This window comes from Palaemon carinicauda, chromosome 2, assembly GCF_036898095.1.
Source record: "Palaemon carinicauda isolate YSFRI2023 chromosome 2, ASM3689809v2, whole genome shotgun sequence".
Classification (NCBI taxonomy): domain Eukaryota; kingdom Metazoa; phylum Arthropoda; class Malacostraca; order Decapoda; family Palaemonidae; genus Palaemon; species Palaemon carinicauda.
Window position 1 is genome coordinate 200030648 of NC_090726.1, and position 24399 is coordinate 200055046.

Sequence of the window (24399 nt, forward strand, 5' to 3'; positions counted from 1 at the left end):
CTCATGGCAACTTTTATTTTGCATGATTATAAAACAATGTTATATAAATATTGCTGTATATTAAACAGATAAACAATGATACTAATCTTTACGTTCCACAGATATAACAATACACAGTGCTAAAACGCTAATTTTTCTGCACTTCTGCTCTCTCGTCATTCATTCCTTACCCGACTGTCTTTCTATTTCAGTTAATTTTACCCTTTTCTGCCTTAATAAAGACAATTTAACCCGTTGTTTTGCCTTGATAGAACAAGCCAAATCTAAATGCAGAACAGACGACGTTGAATAGCAGTAATTTTCCTTATTTTTTGTTTGAAACTGCACTTTTCTTACTTCCTACAACGTTTGTGCCAATTAAGCCGGAGAAAATATCACGAACAATTTCGCCTCTTCTCTCAACTACATTTTTTGCTAAAAACCTCTAATATCATTCCCTCGTTAAAGTCTTTGGTTTTGTCTTGTATACATTCAAAAAGTAAACACTTACAATAGAAGACATAATTCTTTGGTGAACATATGAAATGCGAAGGATATTTCAACACCTCAAGACTTGACTTCACGAGTTTTTACTCTCTCTAGCTTAAGAATTAGGCTAAAGGTTTAGCACCATGCATATGACATAATACTACCGTATCTGAAACGGAAAAGCCACGGGGAGGGGGGAAGAGGGGGACAGGGGAAGTTTCAAATGGGTTGGGGTTTTTGGGGAAAGAGGTGGGACTGGTGTAAAAATAGACACATGCTTTACAAAAGGGGTTGAGGGTGGAATCCATTGGCTGGGACGAGATCAAGAAACAAGAAAACAAAGAGACACATCGTTTTCATTATCTTATTGCTTCTTGATTTATTTATTCATTCTTATACGGACTGAAAGCCACAGGACCGGTAATTGTTTTTTTTTTAAATATGGATACATTCAGTATAACTTGGATTCAACTTTAAAGAGGGATAAGTTTCATCGCTCTCTCTTTTTGCACAACCAAAGAAAACGGATAATTCGGTGCCCAGTTGGCGCGTTCTTCTTCCTTCGAGATATTTCGTTTCCCGGAGGGTTGCCAAAGCTCATCTGAAAGATAAATAAATGAAGGTTAATTATATATTATACACGTTGTTTTATATTCTTATTTCAACTAGAATTACCAATTTATGATTTGTGAGTAGTCATCTTTAATGTTAAATTATGATAATGAAGTTTTAATTGGAAAAGAATTGTGACTGCATATAACAGTACTTTAAATTGACAATGAGATATTAAGTTAAAACCTGCTGTTCTAATTCTCATATACAACACACGAACCCGTTTATCTACCTTTCGAAAACTGTAAATGTCGTTTATTATGGAACTAGTGTACGCAACCTATAATAATGACGGCTAAACATTTAGATAGATATACGCACACGCTAACAAATGGGGGGGGGGGGTATAGGTCTATCTGCTGAGTCATCAGTAGCCACTGCCTGGCCCTCCTTAGACCTCGCTTGAGTGGAGAGGGGTCTTAGGAGCTGATCATATGTATATATGGTCAGTCTCTAGGTCATTGTCCCCTTCCCCCATTCCTTACTACAACCGCTGGTGCGGCAATGCGAGAGATTGTGGTTTCCGAGTGTACCTCTCGGGGTAACCCTCCTCAACAGGGTATGACCATTCCCTCTCCACCTACCCGAGGGAAGGGAGAAACCGAGAAGTCATACGTTTGGCAATGCCAATCAGCGTGACATGAAAGAAATACATGCCTATAGTAATAGATATATCTTTTTTTTTCTTTTTTACACTTGAGAGACAGCATCTAACTCTCTTCTTCTTTCCAACCGTCATCCCTACAATCAAGGGGTCGGTTGCCTGATGCCAGTAGCATCAAACATGGATTTTACGATCGTATGCCCTTGCAATTTGCCTAACTTTCGACTAAATAGACCAACTGCAAGGTAGCAGTTGACTATTATTATTATTATTATTTGTTAAGCTACAACCCTAGTCGGAAAAGCAGGATTCCGTAAGTCCAGGGACCCCCAAAAGGGAAAATAGCCCAGCGAGGAAAGGAAACAAGGAAAAATAAAACATTTTAAGAACAGTAATAACATTGAAATAAATATTTCCTGTATTAAATATAAAAACTTTAACAAAACAAGAGGAAGAAAAATTAGATAGAACAGTGTGCCCGGGTGTACCCTCAAGCAAGAGAACTCTAACCTTAGACAATGGAAGACCATGGTACAGAGTCTACGGCACTATCTATGACTAGAGAACAATGGTTTGATTTTGGAGCGTCATTCTCCTAGAAGAGCTGCTTACCATGGCTAAAGAGTCTCTTCTACCCCTTGAGTGAAGAAGAATTGTTTGGTAATCAGTGTTGTCGGGCGTATGAGGACAGAGGAGAAAGTGTAAAGAATAGGCCAGAGTATTCTCTAAGTGTAGGCAAAGGGAAAGTGAACCGTAACCAGAGAGAAGGATCCAATGTAGTACTGACTGACCAGTCAAAGGACCCCCTAGCTCTCTAGCGGCAGTATCTCAACGGGTGGCTGGTTTCCACAGCTATTGGCAGTGTGCCTTGCCTTTTGCTCAAAAGCAAGACTGCAAGGCAACAGCTACCCTTTGAGTAACTTTTTTACGACACGCAGGACGTACGGTGGTATTATTATTATCATTATTATTATTATTATTATTATTATTATTATTATTATTATCTAACTTACAACCCTAGAAGGAAAAGCAAGATGCTATAAGCCCAAGGGATCCAACAGGGAAAATAGCCCACCAGTGTGGAACAATAAAAATAAAATATTTTAAGAACAGTAACAACACTGAAATAAAAACTTATTAAAACTTCGAAAAACCAGAGGACGAGAAGTAACATAGAATAGTGTGCCCGAGTGTACCCTCAAGCAAGAGAACTCTACCCCAAAATAATGGTAGACCATGGCACAGGCTATGCCAGGGCTGTTCCAGAATGTAACTTTGCTATTCTTCAGACCCGAGTCGCCCCATCTACTTATGCTGGCAAATGCCCAGGAAATATGAATTCATGGCACTCCCATAAAGGATAGGGGGGGGGGGGGTTCATAACGACTCCAACTTCCTTGGAGGGGGGGGGGAGAGGGGGGTCCTTCATGGGAATTCTCTGTGGATAATCATATTTCAGTTTTACGTTTCCTGAGCACCGAACTTTCGTTAATCTGTAAAGTTTGAAATTGATACAGTATATCCGTTACAGAATGTGATCAAAATTGTACCCCCAGGTTGGAAAGTGGCCAATTTGACTGTCCATAAACACGTTTAAAACTTGTAGGAAATGAGGTGATGAGATAGAGAATATCATAAAAGATAAAGATGGCCGTTGTCTGTAGCTAGAGAAAGTTCAGATTCTAAGAGGGAGGAAATTGAGATAAAAAGGACGTGATAAGAATACATATTCAATTATTATTATTATTATTATTATTGTTATTATTATTACTTGCTAAGCTACAACCCTCGTTGGAAAACCAAGATGCTATAAGCCAAAGGGCTCCAACAGGGGAAAATAGCTCAGTGAGGAAAAAAATAAAGAAATAGATAAGCTACAAGAGAAATAATAAATAATCAAAATAAAATATTTTAAGAACAGTAACAACATTAAATTAGATATTCTATAACTAGGGTTGTAGCTTAGCAAGTAATAATAATAATAATAATAATAATAATAATAATAATAATAATGATAATCAAATTCTGCCTAGAATAAAACAAAACATAAGTCCGTAACACATTCAATTAGTGTTGCAATTCACGAAATTGCGCAAATTTTGGATCTAATTTGAGTTGCAAAGAAGTTTCGGTTACTGAAAGTTCATTCATATTCTTTTCATGCTCCGACCGCCGTGAAAAACTATAAATTCTCGAGGTAAACGTATCTCAAATTACGTGATTATCCTGACACGTGGCGAAGGTGCCACGTGTTCAGTAACCCTAGTGGACAGCCAATTAGGGAATATGAACAATGTCCCCTGGTGATTCAAATGACGAGACTTTGCAAAGAGAATTTAATTCACAACATCTAAAGGCGGGTTTACATAGTCGAACGCGGTTCGACAGACCGGTGTTTGAAGTGATGTTCGAACGTGTGAAAGGGGTATTTGGTTGTCGAACACGTTCGTCGAACCGTTTGAAGTGATGTTCGAACGTGTGAACGGGGTATTTGGTTGTCGAACACGTTCGTCGAACCGTTTGAAGTGATGTTCGAACGTGTGAACGGGGTATTTGGTTGTCGAAGACGTTCGTCGAACAGTTCGAAGAAAGTCTGTTCTTGCCTGACTTTTGTGGGCGGGGTTTCATTGTCCACAAACCTTATGCATTTGCAGCTGACTCCACCTCTTCGAACCGTTTGACAAGCAGGTTCGACAACCGGGTTAAACAAACCGTTCGACCGTTTTAGCCCCGCTTAAAGGGTCAAAGGTCACTCATGAATGGCAGAGGCAAGGGACAGTGATAATACTCTTGCAGGACAGTGCCCTAGAGGCTGACTATATTAACATTATTATTACTTGCTAAGCTACAACCCTAGCGTGGAAAAGCAGGATGTTATTAGCCCAAGGGCTCCAACAGGGAAAATAGCCCAGTGAGGAAAGGAAACAAGAAAATGAGATGTAATTAACAATTAAAATTAAATATTTTAAGAACAATAACATCATTAAAATAAATATCTCCTATATAAACTATAAAAACTTTAACAAAACAAGAAGATAAACAAGACAGAACAGCAAGCAAAAGTGTACCCTCAAGCAAGAGAACTCTAAGCAAAGAGATAGTGGAAGGCCATGGTACAGAGGATACGGCACTAATGACGACCTTTCATTCACAGCATCAAATAGGGAACAGTTTAAAGGTCACTCTTGAATGGCAGAGGGATGGGACGGTGACAGTACTCTTGCAGGACAGTGACCTAGAGACTGACTATACATACAGATAATCAGCGCCCAAGCCCCCTTTCCACCCGAGTTAGGACCAGGCAGGGTCAGGCAATGGCTGCTGATGACTCTAAGATCTATAGACTCAAAATCCCTAGCTCACAACGATGGTGAGGTTGCAGACGCTACAAGAAATTATTTAAATCGAGCGGGTCTCGAACCCCAGTCCCGCAAATGGCTAGACAAGGAGGTTTCCAATAGGCTACCACACGAGGGACTCACATCATCGTATTTCTAATTCATCTCTATACGAGAAAAGGAATAAAATATACAAGGTTAGGGTTAAACGCAAGACAAAGAATATAGACAATAATTTTACATAGAAATTAAACTCATGTAAGACGAAATAGAGGTAAAATTAAGAAACATTACGAAATCGCAGCGAGAGACAAGGAAATACAGAGAGAAAGACCTTAAAAATAATTGCGACGTCGAAAATATTGTGTTGTTTCTCAGCTCGGGGGTCTTTCGAAACGCTTTCAAAATTACATGCAATCTAGAGAATCACATTTCTCTCCTCATGTGGGAGTTCCTTTCCGAAATGGTAACGAGGTTTAAATTTTATTATTATTATTATTATTATTTTTTGCTAAGCTACAACTCTAGTTGTTAAAACAGGATGCTATAAGCCCAGGGGACCCAACCGGGGAAAATAGCCCGTTTGAGGAAAGGAAACAGGGAAAAATTTAATATTCTAAGAACAGTAACATTAAAATAAATAAAGGAAGAGAAATTAGATAGAACTGTATGCCCGAGTGTACCCTCAAGCAAGAGAGTAATTTTCAGAGTAATTTCATGGTTTATGAAACTTCTTAGTATCTAGAGAAATGAGGGAGAGAAATTAAGAAAGCTAAACGTATATGGAGTTTTATTTACATTATCAATTTGTTGTGGCAGTTTTTAGTTTTGTATCATTAGCAAATATGAAAAGCATTATTATTATTATTATTATTATTATTATTATTACTTGCTAAGCTATAACCCTAGTTGGAAAAGCAGGATGCTATAAGCCCAGTGGCCCCAACAGGGAAAATAGCTCAGTGAGGAAAGGAAACAAGTAACAAAATTACAATAAATATTTCCATATATTAGTTTATATATAAAAATTTCAACCGAACTCATGAATAATGGATTAGGTGAAAAGAAAACTATGGTAATTGATTAAAAGAAATTTTTATTCTCTGTGTAAAATTATTAATAAATTTGTTTAAGGATATTATTATTAGTACTTGCTAAGCTACAATCCTAGTTGGAAAAGCAAGGTGCTATAAGTCCAAGAACCCCAACAAGGAAAATAGCCCATGGAAGACATGGAACAAGGACCCTATTTGGAAAAGCAAGATGCTATAAGTCCAAGAACTCCAACAAGGAAAACAGCCCATGGAGGAAAGGAAGCAAGGAACCTAGTTGGAAAAGCAAGATGCTATAAGTCCAAGTACTCCAACAAGGAAAATAGCCCATGGAGGAAAGGAAACAAGGACCATAGTTGGAAAAGCAAGATGCTATAAGTCCAAGTACTCCAACAAGGAAAATAGCCCATGGAGGGAAGGAAACAAGGACCCTAGTTGGAAAAGCAAGATACTATAAGTCCAAGAACTCCTACAAGAAAAATAGACCAGGGAGGAAAGGAAACAAGGATATAAACTACAAGGGAAGTATTGAACAGTTACAATAAAATAATCTAACGACAGCACCAAGGCATGAACAGAAGGAAATGGAAGAATGAGTTGAAGAACCATTTACAGAAAGCCAAAATAAAGACAAGCTTGTAGAAAAAAAAAACCTAATTCTTAAATAATGCAATTTGGAGAACCAAATATCTAATTTTTCTTATATAAAGTAATATTGTATCTCAGTTAAAAATTCAAAGCGGAAGAAATCATTAGTCAGAGCCACAAGAGAAGTTAAGCAGAGTTAGGAATTAATGGCTGTTGGAATCTTGCCAAAGGAATGCCCTCTATTCCCATTCCTAAATTGAAAGAGAAACAGGAATAGGAAGGATAAGAGAAGGGTGTATCCAGAAAAAAAAGAAAGTTGCGAGAGAATTGTATATATATATATATATATATATATATATATATATATATATATATATATATATATATATATATATATATATCTCCAGGTTATTACTTCTGAAAAAGATGGATTAATGAGGAAAACTATATGAAATAATTATAATAATAATGATAATAATAATAATAATAATAAACAATACATACGTATAAATAAATATATATATGTATATATATATGTATATATTTATATATATATATGTAGATATATATATATATATATATATACAGAGAGAGAGAGAGAGAGAGAGAGAGAGAGAGAGAGAGAGAGAGAGAGAGAGAGAGAGAGCTGTCATCAAGGTAATTCATGCTCATACGGTAATCATCCTGGACTCAGATTTTCGGGTTTAAATAAGAGGATGAATGAAGTAAAAGAGAAAGATTGTCTGAATTACATAATGTGACGTCACAAAATCTATGGTAATTGAAGGCATGAATATATAGTATGTAATTTCTTGTATAGCATTTTTCCACACATTCACTTCATTTCTTAACCCACAAACATAGTTAAGTATATTTCATGAATAAATAAATTGAATTCTAATAAAAATTAACAACGAAATTCTCTTTTCAATAAACTTTAAATCTAATAAAACTCACTACGAAAATCTATCTTTTCATTAAACTAAAATCTAATAAGATTTTACAATGAAAATCTATCTTTCCAATAAAAATAAAATCTAAATAAATTCAGAGAAAATTTATCTTTCCAATAAAAATAAAATCTAAATAAATCCACGAAGAAAATTTATCTTTCCAATAAAAATAAAATCTAAATAAATCCACAAAGAAAATTTATCTTTTCAACAAAACTAAAAATCTAATCAAAAATCACAACGCAAAATTTATCCTTTCAAAATACCAGTTGCTCCAACGAAGTGAAATATGCCACTCTACCTAATAAGAAAATCTTCCGCAAGAACTAGAGATAAAAAGGTAATTGGTCCGCTCATTCCCTCAGTCTGAGAGGTAGCTCATTCTCGGGGCTCCTAAACCGAGGCATTCAAGCAATAAATGCCTCACAAACAAGGGGATTACAGCTCATCATGGGTCTCGGATTACAAAGGGTAGGTTGCCACCTTTCACAATCTTCCAGCTCTCAGGAATGATGCCAAGATACCATAGTTTATATATATATATATATATATATATATATATATATATATATATATATATATATATATATATATATATATATATATATAAGGAAACACGTTCTTACGCAGCACAGCAATCTCTTTTGGAATGTTACCATTCTACAGATAAGTTTGTAAGATCATAGAATGGCACCATGAATATGTGTTATAGTTTACAGTACTCTGTTATACACGACTGTATGTTGATACTTTACTTATTTCCTTTAAGGGCTGTTTTTCTGCTCCTATACAGCAGGGGAACCCTACTCTCTACAGGGCCTCCACAGTCATTTTATCATAATCGTTCAAATATTTAAAGGTTTAAAGGCCGTTCATGAATGGCACAGGCAAGGGACAGGGACATTACCCTATCAAGCAGGACAATACCCTAGAGACTTACCATATTACATACATATGAAGCTGTACTCAAGGTATTTAAAGGTTTAAAGGTCACTCATGAATGGTAGAGGCAAGGGACAGTGACATTACCCTCTCAAGCAGGATAATGCCCTAGAGAATGACCATACATACATATGATCAGCGCCCAAGTTCCCTCTCCATCTAAGCTAGGACCAATGAGGGCCAGGCAATGGCTGCTGATGACTCAGCAGATAGACCTACAGGCTCCACCAAAATCCCCCATCATTAGCTCACAAGGATGGTGAGGTTGCAAGGACCCCACCACCAGGCCACCACATCCTTATGTATAGACATGCAAGGACACAAAATCCTTTACCAATCTAGACCAAAAAATCACCATCTCAACTTTCTTAATTTGTGTTTGTTTTGGATTAAAAGTTTTCAAGGCTTGCAAATGAGTTAGATAGTTGATTAAAACAGTAAATTTCCGTTCTTTACAAAGCAAAATTCCGTGTTAAAATTGAATTCAGTTGAGTAAAGAATCAATGCATTCTGTATGTAGAGCAATAGCTCCAAATTTATGACTAATGTCAGTTTTGGAACTATGAATATATATATATATATATATATATATATATATATATATATATATATATATATATATATATATAAATTTATATTATATATATACATATATATATATAAATATATATATATACACATATATAATATATATATATATATATATATATATATATATATATATGATATTAATAATTTATTACTGCATTCTGTGTTTATATCGGACAATTATTTCATACTTTTAACATTTCCTGATTATATACCTAAAGTTATTAAAGAACTTATCACTCAAATGCTAAAAACCAAGTACAATGAAGCATAATCTGTAGTACAGCAACAACTATGATGATGATGATGATGATAATAATAATAATAATAATAATAAAAACCTTGTGTTGATTTTTTCGAAGTATATCATCCCTAATAATATGAAATTCTTAGGTTTTCTGACGAACTGGACCGTACCTATGAAAATCAAAATATCTCCTTCACATACATTTACATCTTTAAAAAAAGTGTTCGGAAGCCAATCAAATACACCAGGAAAGGTTAATGATCAAATGATACTTATTTAGGGGGAAAATGAAGAGCTACTGTCTTATGGAGTACATATCCAGAATCAAGCCATTGTTCTCGTCTTGGGTAGTGCTATAGCCTCCATACCATTGTCTTCCACCGTCTTAGGTTAGAGTTCTCTTGCTCGAGGGTACACAAGGGCACGCTATTCTATCTAATTTCTCTTCCTCTTGTTTTGTTTTAGTTTTATAGTTTATATAGAAAATATCTATTTCAATGTTGTTACTGCTCTTAAAATATCTTATTTTTCCTTGCTTCCTTTCCTCACTGGGATATTTTCCCTGTTGGGGCCTCTGTGCTTATAGCATCCTGCTTTTCCAACTAGGGTTGTAGCTTAACAAATAATAATAATAATAATAATAATGATAATAATAATAATAATAATGGTGAGGTATTTAGAGAGAACAGAATGATGGAAACGTGTAAAGGGTGGAATTAAATCTGTGTATAACTGTGGGAATAACATAGTATATAATAAAGACAACTCGAATGGATATGTGCAACTTGATGACGCTACGTGCGAGACAGAGAGTGTAATTGAGAGGCTAGCTAGGGCGTGTAAGGTCTGTTTAGGTGAAGGAAAGTCTCCAACGGATAGGGTGAGGAGCATTATTAACTCTAGAAGGGGAGAGGTGATAGGGGAGAATGTTGGAGCTATGGGGACATGCCCTTACTTAGAATATATGGGAGGGTGTACATAAGGAGCTTGCTATATGATAGACGACTGGGGAAAGAAAGGGAAATTTTGGAGAATGCAAGATGGGTTAACATAAAGAATTAGGTTTTTCTTTTAAAATATTTAGGTAAAAAGCTCGATAATAACAGAAAGAAACTGTAAGTGCCAAGAAGGGATTAAGTCGTTTCTAACAGCAGTAATGGAATGTCAAGTTTAAAGGCTTAAAGACCACTCATGAATGGCAGAGGCAAGGGACAGTGACATTGTCCTATCAATCAGGACAATGCCCTAGAGTCTGACCGTATATATACATATGATCAGCGTCCAAGCCCTCTCTCCAACCAAGCTAGGACCAGGGATGGCCAGGCAAAGGCTGCTGATGACTCAGCAGATAGACCTATAAGCTCCCCCAAACACCCCCCCCCCCTTCTTAGCTCACAAGGATGGCAAGATTGCAACGACCAAAGAAACTAACAAGTTTGAGCGTGACTCGAACACCGGTCTGGCGTTCACCGGTCATTGACGCTACCACAACGGCCACCACAAGTTTTTAGTCTACAAGATTGCCTCCAACGAATGACTAGATTTTAAAGTGTATATGGTTTAGTGCAAAAGGTCTCAGGCTAATTGCGTGTCATGACGCCGTGAATATTTGATAATCATTTGGAATGAAAAGGTCACAAATAGGTATAAATATGAAGGGGACGAGAAAGGGTTGCAATTGGAACATATATGATTCAGTATTGATTGGTAGTAATGAGAAGAGAGAGAGAGAGAGAGAGAGAGAGAGAGAGAGAGAGAGAGAGAGAGAGAGAGAGAGAGGAGTTTTTCAAAGTATGAAGAGAAAAAATGGAACGGTGTGATTATGAGAGTAATGTTATGAGAGTAAATGGAAGAAGAGGAATTAGAGTAATTAATATTAACATGGACGAGGGTAAATGGGGAGAGTATTGACTTTAATAGATATATGAGAACGAATGCTACGGATTAATATAAGACAAATAAGCGTATGAATACCAGAATAGGTGAAGCCAAGGGGGGCAAATAGAGCTCTGTAAAAGGGAAAAATCTGTTGATATCGAATATTCTATACTGAATACATGCCGCTAATTAACTTAAAAGGGGAAATATAGAAATTATAAAGATATATAAAATTTATGTATGTGATGAATTATAAGGTTTGAAGGAAGGCAATAAATGAGTAAACACAAAAAGTAATGGAAAAAAATAAATAAAAACAAAACTTTATTCTCATGAATTGTAGAAGAACTGGAATAGAGTAAGTACTTCTTAACAAAGACGCTCAAAAGTACAGTTGGACGCATGAATTCCTGGTACACATCACTGAGCATTGATTGATTGATTGATTTGAGCAACCAATCAATCAATCCTCAGAGCGATGTGTACCAGGAATTCATGTGTCCAACTGTACGTGTGAGGACGTGCACCCATCCACACCCTTACTGCGCTGCGAGTTCCTGTGTTTAGCCACGCCCACCACATCTGTTATGTCTCCCTATGCTATCTATTTGGTTACTAGCCGCGGATTAAAGGTGCGACTGAGTGCACTTCTTCGGAGCAAGGTGTGCCAGAGATTCCTGTGTTCAACTGTACATACAAATTAGGGTAAGGCACTGGTGCATGTTGTGTGACTTACTTATGTTTTTATTGAGCCCCTTATGATCTCCCGCTCAAACTCGTTAGTTCCTTTGGTGTCTGCAACCTCACCATCCCTGTGAGGTAAGGTTAGGGGGTTTGGGGAGCCTATAGGTTTATCTGCTGAGTCATCAGCAGCCATTACCTGGCCCTAGGTTGAATGGAGAGGGGCCTTAGGCGCTGATCATAGGTAATATGGTCAGTCTCTAGGGCATTGTCCTCCTTGATAGGGCGATGTCACTGTCCCTTGCCTCTGTCATTCATGAGTGGCCTTTAAACCTTTAAATGTTCTGAAGTGGGTTCAGTCTTTAATCACTAGTTGAAGGCTGGATAAACTAGTGATTGAAGTTTATAGCAGTTCCCAGCTGACAAGGTTAATTTGTGTCGGGGGCAGAGGATACGTTAATGTAAAGGCAGCTGCCGAACAATTAAATTTATTTAAAGACGAAAAAAAGGTATTAATAAGCTCACAATGGGTCACATAAGGCTTTAAAGGTGACAATTTTTTTTTTTATGTTACTTGTCATAAAATATTTTATATTTCCTTGTTTCCTTTCCTCACTAAGCTATTTTCCCTGATGGGGCCCGAGGGATAATAGCATCCTGCTTTTCCAACTAGGGTTGTAGCTTAGCAAGTAATAATAATAATAATAATAATAAAAACTGCATCGTTACAATCAATAGTTTTGTCGATGAGGTTGACATTAGCATAAAAAATAGATAACAATGAAATGATAATTAGTTTAAATTAGTTTGTTACATTCAACGACACTTTGAAGTGGAGTCCAGTGGCGGTTGTCGTATTAAAGAAAACGTAAATGGGATATTTTTCTTCATTTGTATGAGCGTTTGCTTCCCGTGCATTACAAATGTACATACAAATCAACACAAACACCTCGGAGGGGATATAAACAATAGCAGAGGAAAGGAAGTCTTCAAATATGTAAAATAAAATGACTATGATGACGAAGCTGTTTTGAAGAAGTTACCCTACCATCAAGATACCTGATTAGGATTATCTTGTGGCTTTTCGAAAACTATAATTACATTTTAGAGTTGGCTGAATATGCTAGATTTAGTCAGACCCATAATTCTTGTATTAATTCAAGTCGATATGCATGTTGACAATAACAACCAACTTATCGAACGCGAAATCATGCAAGATTGATAGGCCTATAAGAAGACAAAGGTAAAGTTTTGAGATAGACTTTACTAAACACGAAAACTATTTAATTTTTTTGATGATTTATTCTTTACCGATTTTTTCAATGTTCTTACAATTCTCCCAATATCCAAATAGTTAAGGTAAACATTGATATGAACTTTACAAAACAAGAAAACTATCTCCTATTTTATTTTTGATAATTTATTCTTTATCGAGTTTTTTTTTTTTCTATGTTATTGGAATTCTTCCATTATCCAACCAAACCAAAATCTTCGAAACAAAGGTCATGAATTAAAACTGCCGACCTCTGCTCTTCCCAAATACTGTAAGATTGATAGGGTGGAACTGCTTCCAAATCAGGAGGGGGACTTGGATACTGACAGGCCAGCGAGGGAAGAGAGTAACGGTCGAAATTAACGGACATATAGGGGCTAGGGAGGGTCCGGGTTGCGTACGTTATCCGGACGGGATTCAACAGTAAACAATGCATTTAACGGTTACAATTGTCTTGATTGACAGGTGTTTCGAAGTGGGAATCTTACTTCTGTCTGCTAAGGTATGCTGTTGAGAGAGAGAGAGAGAGAGAGAGAGAGAGAGAGAGAGAGAGAGAGAGAGAGAGAGAGAGAATGTTTTGTAGGCATATAGTGTATATGATGTAGGTGTAGGATGTTTAAGGAGAGAGAGAGAGAGAGAGAGAGAGAGAGAGAGAGAGAGAATATTTTGTAGGTATATAGTTTATATGATGTATGTGTAGGATGTTTAAGGAGAGAGAGAGAGAGAGAGAGAGAGAGAGAGAGAGAGAGAGAGAGAGAGAGAGAGAGATTGTGTAGGTGTTTAGTGTATATGATGTATGTGTAGGATGTTTAGGGGGAGAGAGAGAGAGAGAGAGAGAGAGAGAGAGAGAGAGAGAGAGAGAGAGAGAGAGAGAGAGAGAGAGAGAGAGAGAATGTGTAGGTGTAAATAGGGCATATGGTGTATGTATAGGTAGTTTAAATGTAGAGAGAGAGAGAGAGAGAGAGAGAGAGAGAGAGAGAGAGAGAGAATGTGTAGGTGTAAATAGGGCATATGGTGTATGTGTAGGTAGTTTAAATGGAGAAGAGAGAGAGAGAGAGAGAGAGAGGAGAGAGAGAGAGAGAGAGAGAGAGAGAGAGAGAGAATTTTGTGTAGGTGTATAAGGTGTATTAGTAGGAGAGAGAGAGAGAGAGAGAGAGAGAGAGAGAGAGAGAGAGAGAGAGAGAGAGAGAGAGATCCAATTTAAATCTAGAATGAACACGAGGCGGACTTGATTGGCCTTTATGAATGAGAATTGATCTCGATCTAAATGTCATGTATGCAGAGAGCGAGGTATTCCCATATAAAAATTCAAATTGTATCCCCAATAAAGACGGAGGAAGCACTGGGAATTTGGGAAATAAGAGATTCGGCAGATCAGATGAAACGAGTTTAATCAGATTCTAGACGGAATGGAGCTAGTGTGGATAAGGGAACATTCAATCAGATGCATACAAGTTCAATACTTGTAAAGATACAAGTTTAAGTTCTCTTGCTTGAGGGTACACTTGAACACGCTATTCTAATACAAGTACAATACTTGTACAGATACGAGTTGAAGTGCTCTTGCTTGAGGGTGCACTGGGGCAGGCTATTCTAATACACGTACAATACTTGTACAGATACGAGTTCAAGTGCTCTTGCTTGAGGGTGCACTGGGGCAGGCTATTCTAATACACGTACAATACTTGTACAGATACGAATTCAAGTGCTCTTGCTTGAGGGTGCACTGGGCAGGCTATTCTAATACACGTACAATACTTGTACAGATACGAGTTCAAGTGCTCTTGCTTGAGGGTGCACTAGGGCACGCTATTCTAATACACGTACAATACTTGTAAAGATACGAGTTCAAGTGCTCTTGCTTGAGGGTGCACTAGAGCACGCTTCTTGAGGGTACACTAGGGCACGCTATTGTAATACAAGTACAATACTTGTACAGATACGAGTTCAAGTTCTCTTGCTTGAGGGTGCACTAGGGCACGCTATTCTAATACACGTTCAATACTTGTACAGATACGAGTTCAAGTTCTCTTGCTTGAGGGTGCACTAGGGCACGCTATTCTAATACACGTACAATACTTGTACAGATACGAGTTCAAGTTCTCTTGCTTGAGGGTGCACTAGGGCACGCTATTCTAATACACGTACAATACTTGTACAGATACGAGTTCAAGTTCTCTTGCTTGAGGGTGCACTAGGGCACGCTATTCTAATACACGTACAATACTTGTACAGATACGAGTTCAAGTTCTCTTGCTTGAGGGTGCACTAGGGCACGCTATTCTAATACACGTACAATACTTGTACAGATACGAGTTCAAGTTCTCTTGCTTGAGGGTGCACTAGGGCACGCTATTCTAATACACGTACAATACTTGTACAGATACGAGTTCAAGTTCTCTCGCTTGAGGGTGCACTTGAACACGCTATTCTAATACAAGTTCAATACTTGTAAAGATACGAGTTCAAGTTCTCTCGCTTGAGGGTACACTTGAACACGCTATTCTAATACAAGTTCAATACTTGTAAAGATACGAGTTCAAGTTCTCTCGCTTGAGGGTACACTTGAACACGCTATTCTAATACAAGTTCAATACTTGTAAAGATACGAGTTCAAGTTCTCTCGCTTGAGGGTACACTTGAACACGCTATTCTAATACAAGTTCAATACTTGTAAAGATACGAGTTCAAGTTCTCTCGCTTGAGGGTACACTTGAACACGCTATTCTAATACAAGTTCAATACTTGTAAAGATACGAGTTCAAGTTCTCTCGCTTGAGGGTACACTTGAACACGCTATTCTAATACAAGTTCAATACTTATACAGATACGAGTTTAAGTGCTCTTGCTCTTCCTCTTGCTTTTTTTCTTAAGTTTTTATAGGTTATATATATGAAAGATTTATTTTAATGTTGTTGCTGTTCTTAGAATATTTTATATTAATTGTTCATTACTTCTTCTGTAATTTATTTATATCCATATTTCCTTTCCTCACTGGGCTATTCATATTTATAATATCCTGCTTTTCCAACTAGGATTGTAGATTAGTTAGTAGTAGTAGTAATAAAAATAATAATAATAATATGAAATTTCCATATCCAGTCAAGAGAATACAATAGGTATTATTATAATTATCATTACCCGCCAAGCTACAACCCTATTTGGAAAAGCAGGATGCTATAAGCCCAAGGCCTCAAACGTTAAAATACCCCAGTGAGGAAAGGAAATAATGAAACAAATAAACTAATCAAGTAGTAATGAAAATGAATAAAAAAAAATATTTCATGATGAGTAACAACGTTAAAATAGATCTACCATACCACGTAAAAGAAATACTTAAAATGAAATATATCAAGATAGCTTAAGCATATAAGCAGACTTAGAGTCAATTCTTTTTAATGGGGCAGATTTGCACCGACTCGCAGGGGTGCCCTTTTAGCTCGGAAAAGTTTCCGGATCGCTGATTGGTTGGACAAGATCATTCTAACCAATCAGATAGCAGGAAACTTTTCCGAGCTAAAAGGGCATCGCTGCAATTTAGTGCAAATGCGCCTCATTAAAAAAACTTAAGTATAGTTGAGCCTCTAAGCCAAGCCAGTCTCCGTCGTCTGCAGAAATAAACAACAGAAAAGTTTCCTGATCGCTGATTGGTTGGACAGGATAATTCTAACCAATCAGATAGCAGGAAACTTTTCCGAGCTAAAAGGGCACCGCTGCGAGTCTGTGTAAATGCAGCTCATTAAAAAAAAAACTGAATATAGTTAAGCCTCTAAGCCAAGCCAGTCTCCGTCGTCTGCAGAAATAACCAAAGCAGGATCTGACCGAGTGGAAATTGCCCTGAGGCTCAGACAGCCTGGCGTCTCAGACAAAGGAGAGGCGCCCTTTGCATGATCTCGAGTGAATGGAATCTCCCGGCGAAGTAATGAAGTGTGATGAGACATTTTACATGCAGAGTGAGATACAGGGAACCGAGGGAAGACGATGTAAAGGATTAACAGGATCTTCGCTACGAAAGACTTACGATTACTGGGGAATATAATTATGGAATATTCTGGAACACAGTGGCATAGAGTAGAGTTTGGGGATGGTGGAAGAATATTAATTGTTTTTTTTTTTTTTTCTATTTCTTCCTTATTGCTGTAATAAATGCTGATCTTAGATTTCAGTCAGTATAGAGTACAATACTGTCATATCTTATCATTCTTTAGATGCTAAAGAGTAGAGTTTGGGGATGATGGAAGAATATTAATTTCTAGGTAGTAGGTTGGCCTGGGCACCAACCGCCTGTTGAGATACTACCGCTAGAGTGTTATGGGGTCCTTTGACTGGCCACACAGTACTACATAGAACCATTCATTCTGGTTACGGTTCTTTCCCTTTGCCTACACAGACACCGAATAGTCTGGCCTATTCTTTACAGATTCTCCTCTGTCCTCATACACCTGACAACACTGAGATTGCCAAACAATTCTTCTTCACTCAAGGAGTTAACTATTGCAATATAATTGTTCAGTGGCCACTTTCCTCTTGGTAGGGGTAGAAGAGACTCTTCAGCTATGGTAAGCAGCTCTTCTAGGAGGACACTCCAAAATCAAACAATTGTTCTCTAGTCTTGGGTAGTGCCATAACCTCTGTACCATAGCCTTCCACTATCTTGGGTTAGAGTTCTCTTGCTTGAGGGTACACTCGGGCACACTTTTATCTAATTTCTCTTCTTCTTGTTTTGTTAAAGTCTTTATAGTTTTTATAGGAAATATTTATTTTAATGTTGTTACTATACTTAAAATATTTTATTCTTTATTTCCTTTCCTCACTGGGCTATTTTCCCTGTTGGGGCCCCTGGGCTTAAAGCATCCTGCTTTTCCAACTAGGGTTGTAGCTTAGCATTTAATAATAATAATAATAATAATAATAATAATAATAATATCTTACCTCCTTACTGCTGTAATACTTGCTTATCTTAGAAGAATTCAGTTAGTGTAGTTTGTAATACTTTCATGCATTTGAATTCTTTAAGTGCCGCAGAGTAGTTTGGGGATGGTGGAAGAATATATATATATATATATATATATATATATATATAATATATATATATATATATATATATATATATATATATATATATTTTTTGTGTTTTCCTTATTACAGTAACAATTGCCGATCTTAGAATTCAGTTAGTATATTAATACTGCCATGCCTTAAAATTCTTTATACATTTCTAGTGAAACATTACCTACGTAAATGAAAAAAAAAACGGCAAAAGATATTTTCCATTGAGAAATACTAAATAGGTTCTGGCAAGGAGGTTAAACTTTTCTCCTTGGGTTCTTGCAGCCTTATTGAAATATACCTGCCTAGCGTTCAGCCAGACTCGGGTTCGAGACCCGATCAAGCTGGATAGTTTCTTGTAGTTTCTGTAACCTCCCCATCCTTGTGAGCTAAGGATGGGATTTTGGGGGTACCTATAGGACTACCTGCTGAGTCATCAGCAGTCATTGCCTAGCCTTTCCTGGTCCTTGTTTGGGTGGAGAGAGGGTTTGGGTGCTAATCATATGTTATATGGTCAGTTTCTAGGGCATTGTCACTGTCCCTTGCCTCTGCCATTCATGAGCGATCTTTAAACTTTTAAAATCTTTATTTGAAAAAATTGTGAGTTATTTCTTTCAGCAGGTTGATTGGTTAATTCCGATATCGATTATACCTATTACAACACGAGGGATCCAGCCAAACTCGGCTGAATCCCTCGTCAGGCTGGGAGGAGAGAAGAGAGGAAAGGTCCCCTTTTACTCCTTTGGGTACCCTGACACTTGCAAGACTTTTTGCCACGAATTTGTCGTGGCAAGTCGTGACCTTTTGTGGCACGAACTGGAAGATAAAAAAAAAAAAAAAAAAAAAAAAATTACCTCAGAATCACAGCTGACCTGTCCACATTGACACGAACTGGCACGACGAGTTCACGCGTAGTTTGCGCATAGTTTGCGCACTTCCCACATCGTACCGACGAGTTCACGAACAGTTCGCGCATAGTTCACGACCCGGTCACGAAATTTTGTCGTGACCAAAATTTTGAGCATTTCAAAATTCTCGTCACGACATGCCACGATGTCAAGACGGGTTTACGAACACTTCACGCCAGTTCACGACGAGTTCACGTCAGTTCACGACTCGAGTCGTGACAATGCGTGCCACAAATTTGTGCAAGTGTCAGCCTGGCTTTTGTTTGATGTCGGCTACCACACAAAATTGGGGGAAGTGCCTTGATATATACATAGACAACACATATATTTAAGATATTTAGACAAAATACAAAATGTATATCAATGAAATTAATGTAATTGAACGATTTACGTCATAAATACGTACAGTCGGACACAGGAATTCCATGCACACCTCGCTCTGAGGAAATGCACCGTGTCGCAACCTTACTGCGCGACGAGTTACTGTGTTGCTAAGCCCACAAACTCAGCTTACTCACCTTACATTAGCCGTTTAGTTACTTGCCGCGCAGTAAGGGTGAGGCCGGGTTTACATCTTCAGAGCGAGGTGTTCCAGGAATTTAGATGTCCAACTGTACCTTAGATTGATTCGCAATGTTGCATTGTAGTGTTTATAGTTTATATATCAACTATCTTTTTTAATGTAGTTAATGCTTCTAAAATATTTTATATTCATTTTTCATTACTTCTTATATCGTTTGTTTATTTCCTTATTTCCTTTCCTCACTGGGCTATTTTTCCCTGTTGGAGCCCTTGGGCTTGTGGCATCTTACTTTTCCAACTAGGGTTGTAGCTTAGCTAATAATAATAATAATAATAATAATAATAATAATAATAATAATAATAATAATAATAATAATTATAATAATAATAATAATAATAATAATAATAATTACATTTTGGAATGAACAGCAAATGTGGTACATAACAATATGGAAACACTAAAATGGCTTTAAGCGTTTTGTCTTTAGCCTGTTATTTAGGATAGACAGAATGCACACATCTGGTAGAAGTGAACATGGGATCGCATATTCAATATAAATACAGTATATATATATATATACATATATATATATACATATATATATATATATATATTGAATATTTAAACTAAATGATACAGCATTGGTTTTCTGAGATAACAGCAATAAACCATCCACGTAACACGGAAATGCTATATATACACACACATATATATACACACACATATATATATATATATATATATATATACATATATATATTATATATATATATATATATATATATATATATATATAAAATATATATATATATATATATATATATATATATGTATATATATGTATATATACATATGTATATATACATACGTATATATACAGAGAGAGAGAGAGAGAGAGAGAGAGAGAGAGGAGAGAGAGAGAGAGAGAGAGAGAGAGAGAATGTGCATGCGTGGGTGGGCATATGTATACAACATGTACACCTTTATATGAAATATTAAATTCATGGTTGTAATTAATTTACTGTATACATGCACACCTGTATATCTAATGCATTGGCATAAAACGCATTAATTCACACATTTATGTATACATACATAGATATACCCAAACTCTAAACCACATTTTTATTTTATTCAAAGCAAACCTACGAAAAAAGGACTCTATTCTCATCCTTTGCAATATTGAACAGCATAACAACAGGATTACGCGTAACAGTAATCCCTTCAAAGCAACAAGTTGGACTCTTCACAATATTTGGAAAAGCTGCTTTTCATGGAAAGGCAGAATTTTGGATCGTTTTCATGGAAAAAAAAAAATCTTTGTTGATAAAGTCAATAAATGCGATTTTACTTATATCGATTTTAGTTTGTTCATGACTGTATTGTTACCAAGTTGTGGAATGATCTTCCTAATCGGGTAGTTGAATCAGTAGAACTTTAAAAGTTCAAAGTTGCACCAAATGTTTTTATGTTGACCAGGCTGACATGTTGCATAAGATTTTTCATAACCCTGACCATCTTTTACATTCACATCTCCCTGGACAATTCTATCCTGTTCGTAATACTAGGCAGGCAGTTAATTCTAATAGCCAGGCCTTCTCCATCATGAGGCTCAATACTACACAGTATTCTAGAAGTGTTATTCCAGCTGTTACCAAGTTGTGGAATGATCTTCTTAATCGGGTAGTTGAATCAGTAGAACTTCCAAAGTTCAGAGTTGGAGCAAATGTTTTCATGTTGACCAGGGTGACATGATTCTTTTTATTGTTTATATATGACATATCTGTTTTTGAAGTTGTTTATAGTTTATATAGGACATATCTGTTTTTGACGTTGTTAATAGTTTATATAGGACATATCTGTTTTGACACTGTTTCTGTTTTTAGAATGATTTATTGTTGGTTTGTTCCCATCATTTATTTATTTCCTTATTTCCTTTCCTCACTGGGCTATTTTTCCCTGTTGGAGCCCTTGGGCTCGTAGCATCTTGCTTTTCCAACTAGGGTTGTAGCTTGGCTAGTAATAATAATAATAATAATAATAATAATAATAATAATAATAATAATAATACATTATTATTTGATAGAAAAAAAACCTTTGCTAATAAAATCAATAAATCTGATTTTATTTAACTATCTTAATTTCATTCTGTTATTAACTGATTTTTGGGGAATAAAACAATATTATTATTTGATAGAAAAAAAAAATCTTAGGCAATAAAATTAACAAATCCAAATTTATATAAATAAATTTCAGTTTGTTAATTAGTGATTTTTGCGGGAATAAAACATTATTATTATTATTACTAGTCAAAATACAACTCTAATTGGAAAAGTAGGATTCTATAATCCCAAGGATTCCAACAGGGAAAATAGACCAGTACAGAGAAATAACGAATCAACTGTTTACGACAAATATAAAAAAAAATATAAATCAAAATCATCCAAATATGAATTATGGAACGAGACATATGTCAGCCTGTTCAACAGAAAAGCATTTGCTACATGTTTGAACTTCTGGTCCTCCCAGAAGTTATATATGGTTGGTCTCTGGACATTGTCCTGTCCATTGCATCTGCTGCTCATGAGCGACATTTACAACTTTTAAAACAAATAACACAACAACAACAACAACAACAACACCAACCTTTATATATATTTGCTGAGTGTGGAATAGAAATCCTGCAAGGAGGACAGGAGTCGAGGGAAGGTTGCTCTGTCTTCAGGGGCGGGTGCCCAACAGCAGGCCATCATTCCAAATCTAAAAGAAAGAAGATTGAATTTATAAATTTGGGCTTTATGGCTGGGAGACAAGTCAGCACCCAGGTGCCACTTGGAGGGGGGGGGGGAGGGGGGAAGGGGGGGGGAACCCCAGTTACACTTAAAATTGACAAAATTGAAAGAGTGTTGACAGATTATTGGTTTCTGGATAAGATTATCACTCATTACTAAAGAAAGACAGTAAAGAGAAGAACGGAAAGTGACTGGAATTTCCGTGAGCCTTATCCCTCGTTAGTAGGGCGCGCTGACAACAGATGGCGCTGATCAGTTAAGTCTTTTTGTTTACATCTGGACTCGAGGAAAAAAGCCTGCTTAATATGAATTACATTTGTCACTACTGAATAATGATATATTGATCTATGGTTTCAAAGATGTGCATTTTATACAAAAACAATACCTACATTGGTGTATTATGTCAAGGCATTAAATTTCATATATGTCATTATGGTTTTCAGGTCATTTTAGTTGGGAGCTTTGCCAACAGGTGGCACTGATCTGTGAGCTAATGTGCATGGGCTATTTTGTAGAGAAACTTTCCGTCTTCCCTTTACTATCTTTGGTGACTAAAACACACATTTTGACTATGATCAGAAATACCTTAGAGATTAGTGGGTTTGAATTATAATTAGAACAATAGATGTTTAAGATAGATGCATTTTCAGGCTGTAAATTCATTGCAGTTGGCAGCATTTCTCGCTTACTTACAGTTCATCAGGGCAGTTATTGGGGTTGAGCCAAGCGATAGCCGTCTCTGAGGTAGGCAGCCATCTCAAAGGGATCCACTTCAATGTAGGGTTGTTGAGCCAAAGTCGTCAACTCCCACAGTAAAACACCAAACATCCACTGCAAGACAGAGATGGAATGATAAATAATAATAACAACTACAGTGATAATAATAAAAATAATATACAAATAGTATACCAAAAATAATGATAATAAAAAAAAGACTAAAAGAAATAAATGCCTTCTCACCACGTCATTGGCAGGAGTGAACTGTTTATGAATGAGAGCCTCAAGGCTAAGCCACTTGACCGGTCGGTTTTCGTTGTCGCCCAAGCAGTGGTAGTCCTGTGGGAAGAGGTCCCGGGCCAGGGCCGTGTCGGAGACGCGGACTTGCAGCTCCGAGTCGATCCTGCGAAGGAGGAGAAGGGGCTTGATTGACAGATTGAGTTGTGTGTTGGAGATAAGGCAAAAATGGACATCAAACTGATATTGTATCTGCTATTACAGCAAATCTTAGTAATGCTGATAATGGTATATATAAATATATACAGACTGTACACGAGAGAGAGAGAGAGAGAGAGAGAGAGAGGAGAGAGAGAGAGAGAGAGAGAGATTCAATCATTGAATCAGTCACTGGTTAAAGAATTTTGTTTAATCAATGCCATAGATATTAGGAAACCGTTTTGGGTTGTTTTAAGAATGAAGAACACAGAGAGAGAGAGAGAGAGAGAGAGAGAGAGAGAGAGAGAGGAGAGAGAGAGAGAGAGAGAGAGAGAGAGAGAGAGCACACTCACAGGCAGTTTCTGGTAGCAAGGGCAGAGAGAGAGAGAGAGAGAGAGAGAGAGAGAGAGAGAGAGAGAGAGAGAGAGAGAGAGCAAACTCACAGGCAGTTTCTGGTGGCAAGGGCTTTGGGAGAGAGAGAGAGAGAGAGAGAGAGAGAGAGAGAGAGAGAGAGAGAGAGAGAGAGAGAGAGAGAGAGAGAGAACGCACACATCACAGGCAGTTTCTGGTGGCAAGGGCTTTGAGAGAGAGAGAGAGAGAGAGAGAGAGAGAGAGAGAGAGAGAGAGAGAGAGAGAGAGAGAGAGCAAACTCACAGGCAGTTTCTGGTGGCTAAGGGCTTTGGAGAGAGAGAGAGAGAGAGAGAGAGAGTGAGAGAGAGAGAGAGAGAGAGAACGCACACTCACTTAACGC

The 24399-nt window shown here is 37.0% G+C and overlaps 1 protein-coding gene across 1 annotated transcript; it reads right to left on the reverse strand.

The window, feature by feature from the left end:
* Window positions 1–24027, reverse strand: LOC137621942 (tyrosine-protein kinase RYK-like; the record flags this gene model as incomplete). Its single annotated transcript, XM_068352443.1, is given in 6 exon segments — window positions 1–1069; window positions 22351–22464; window positions 23190–23212; window positions 23214–23327; window positions 23457–23616; window positions 24002–24027. Coding segments are annotated over 5 exon segments (435 nt in total), but the record flags the coding sequence as incomplete, so codon positions are not given.
* Between the last annotated feature and the right edge of the window lie 372 nt (window positions 24028–24399).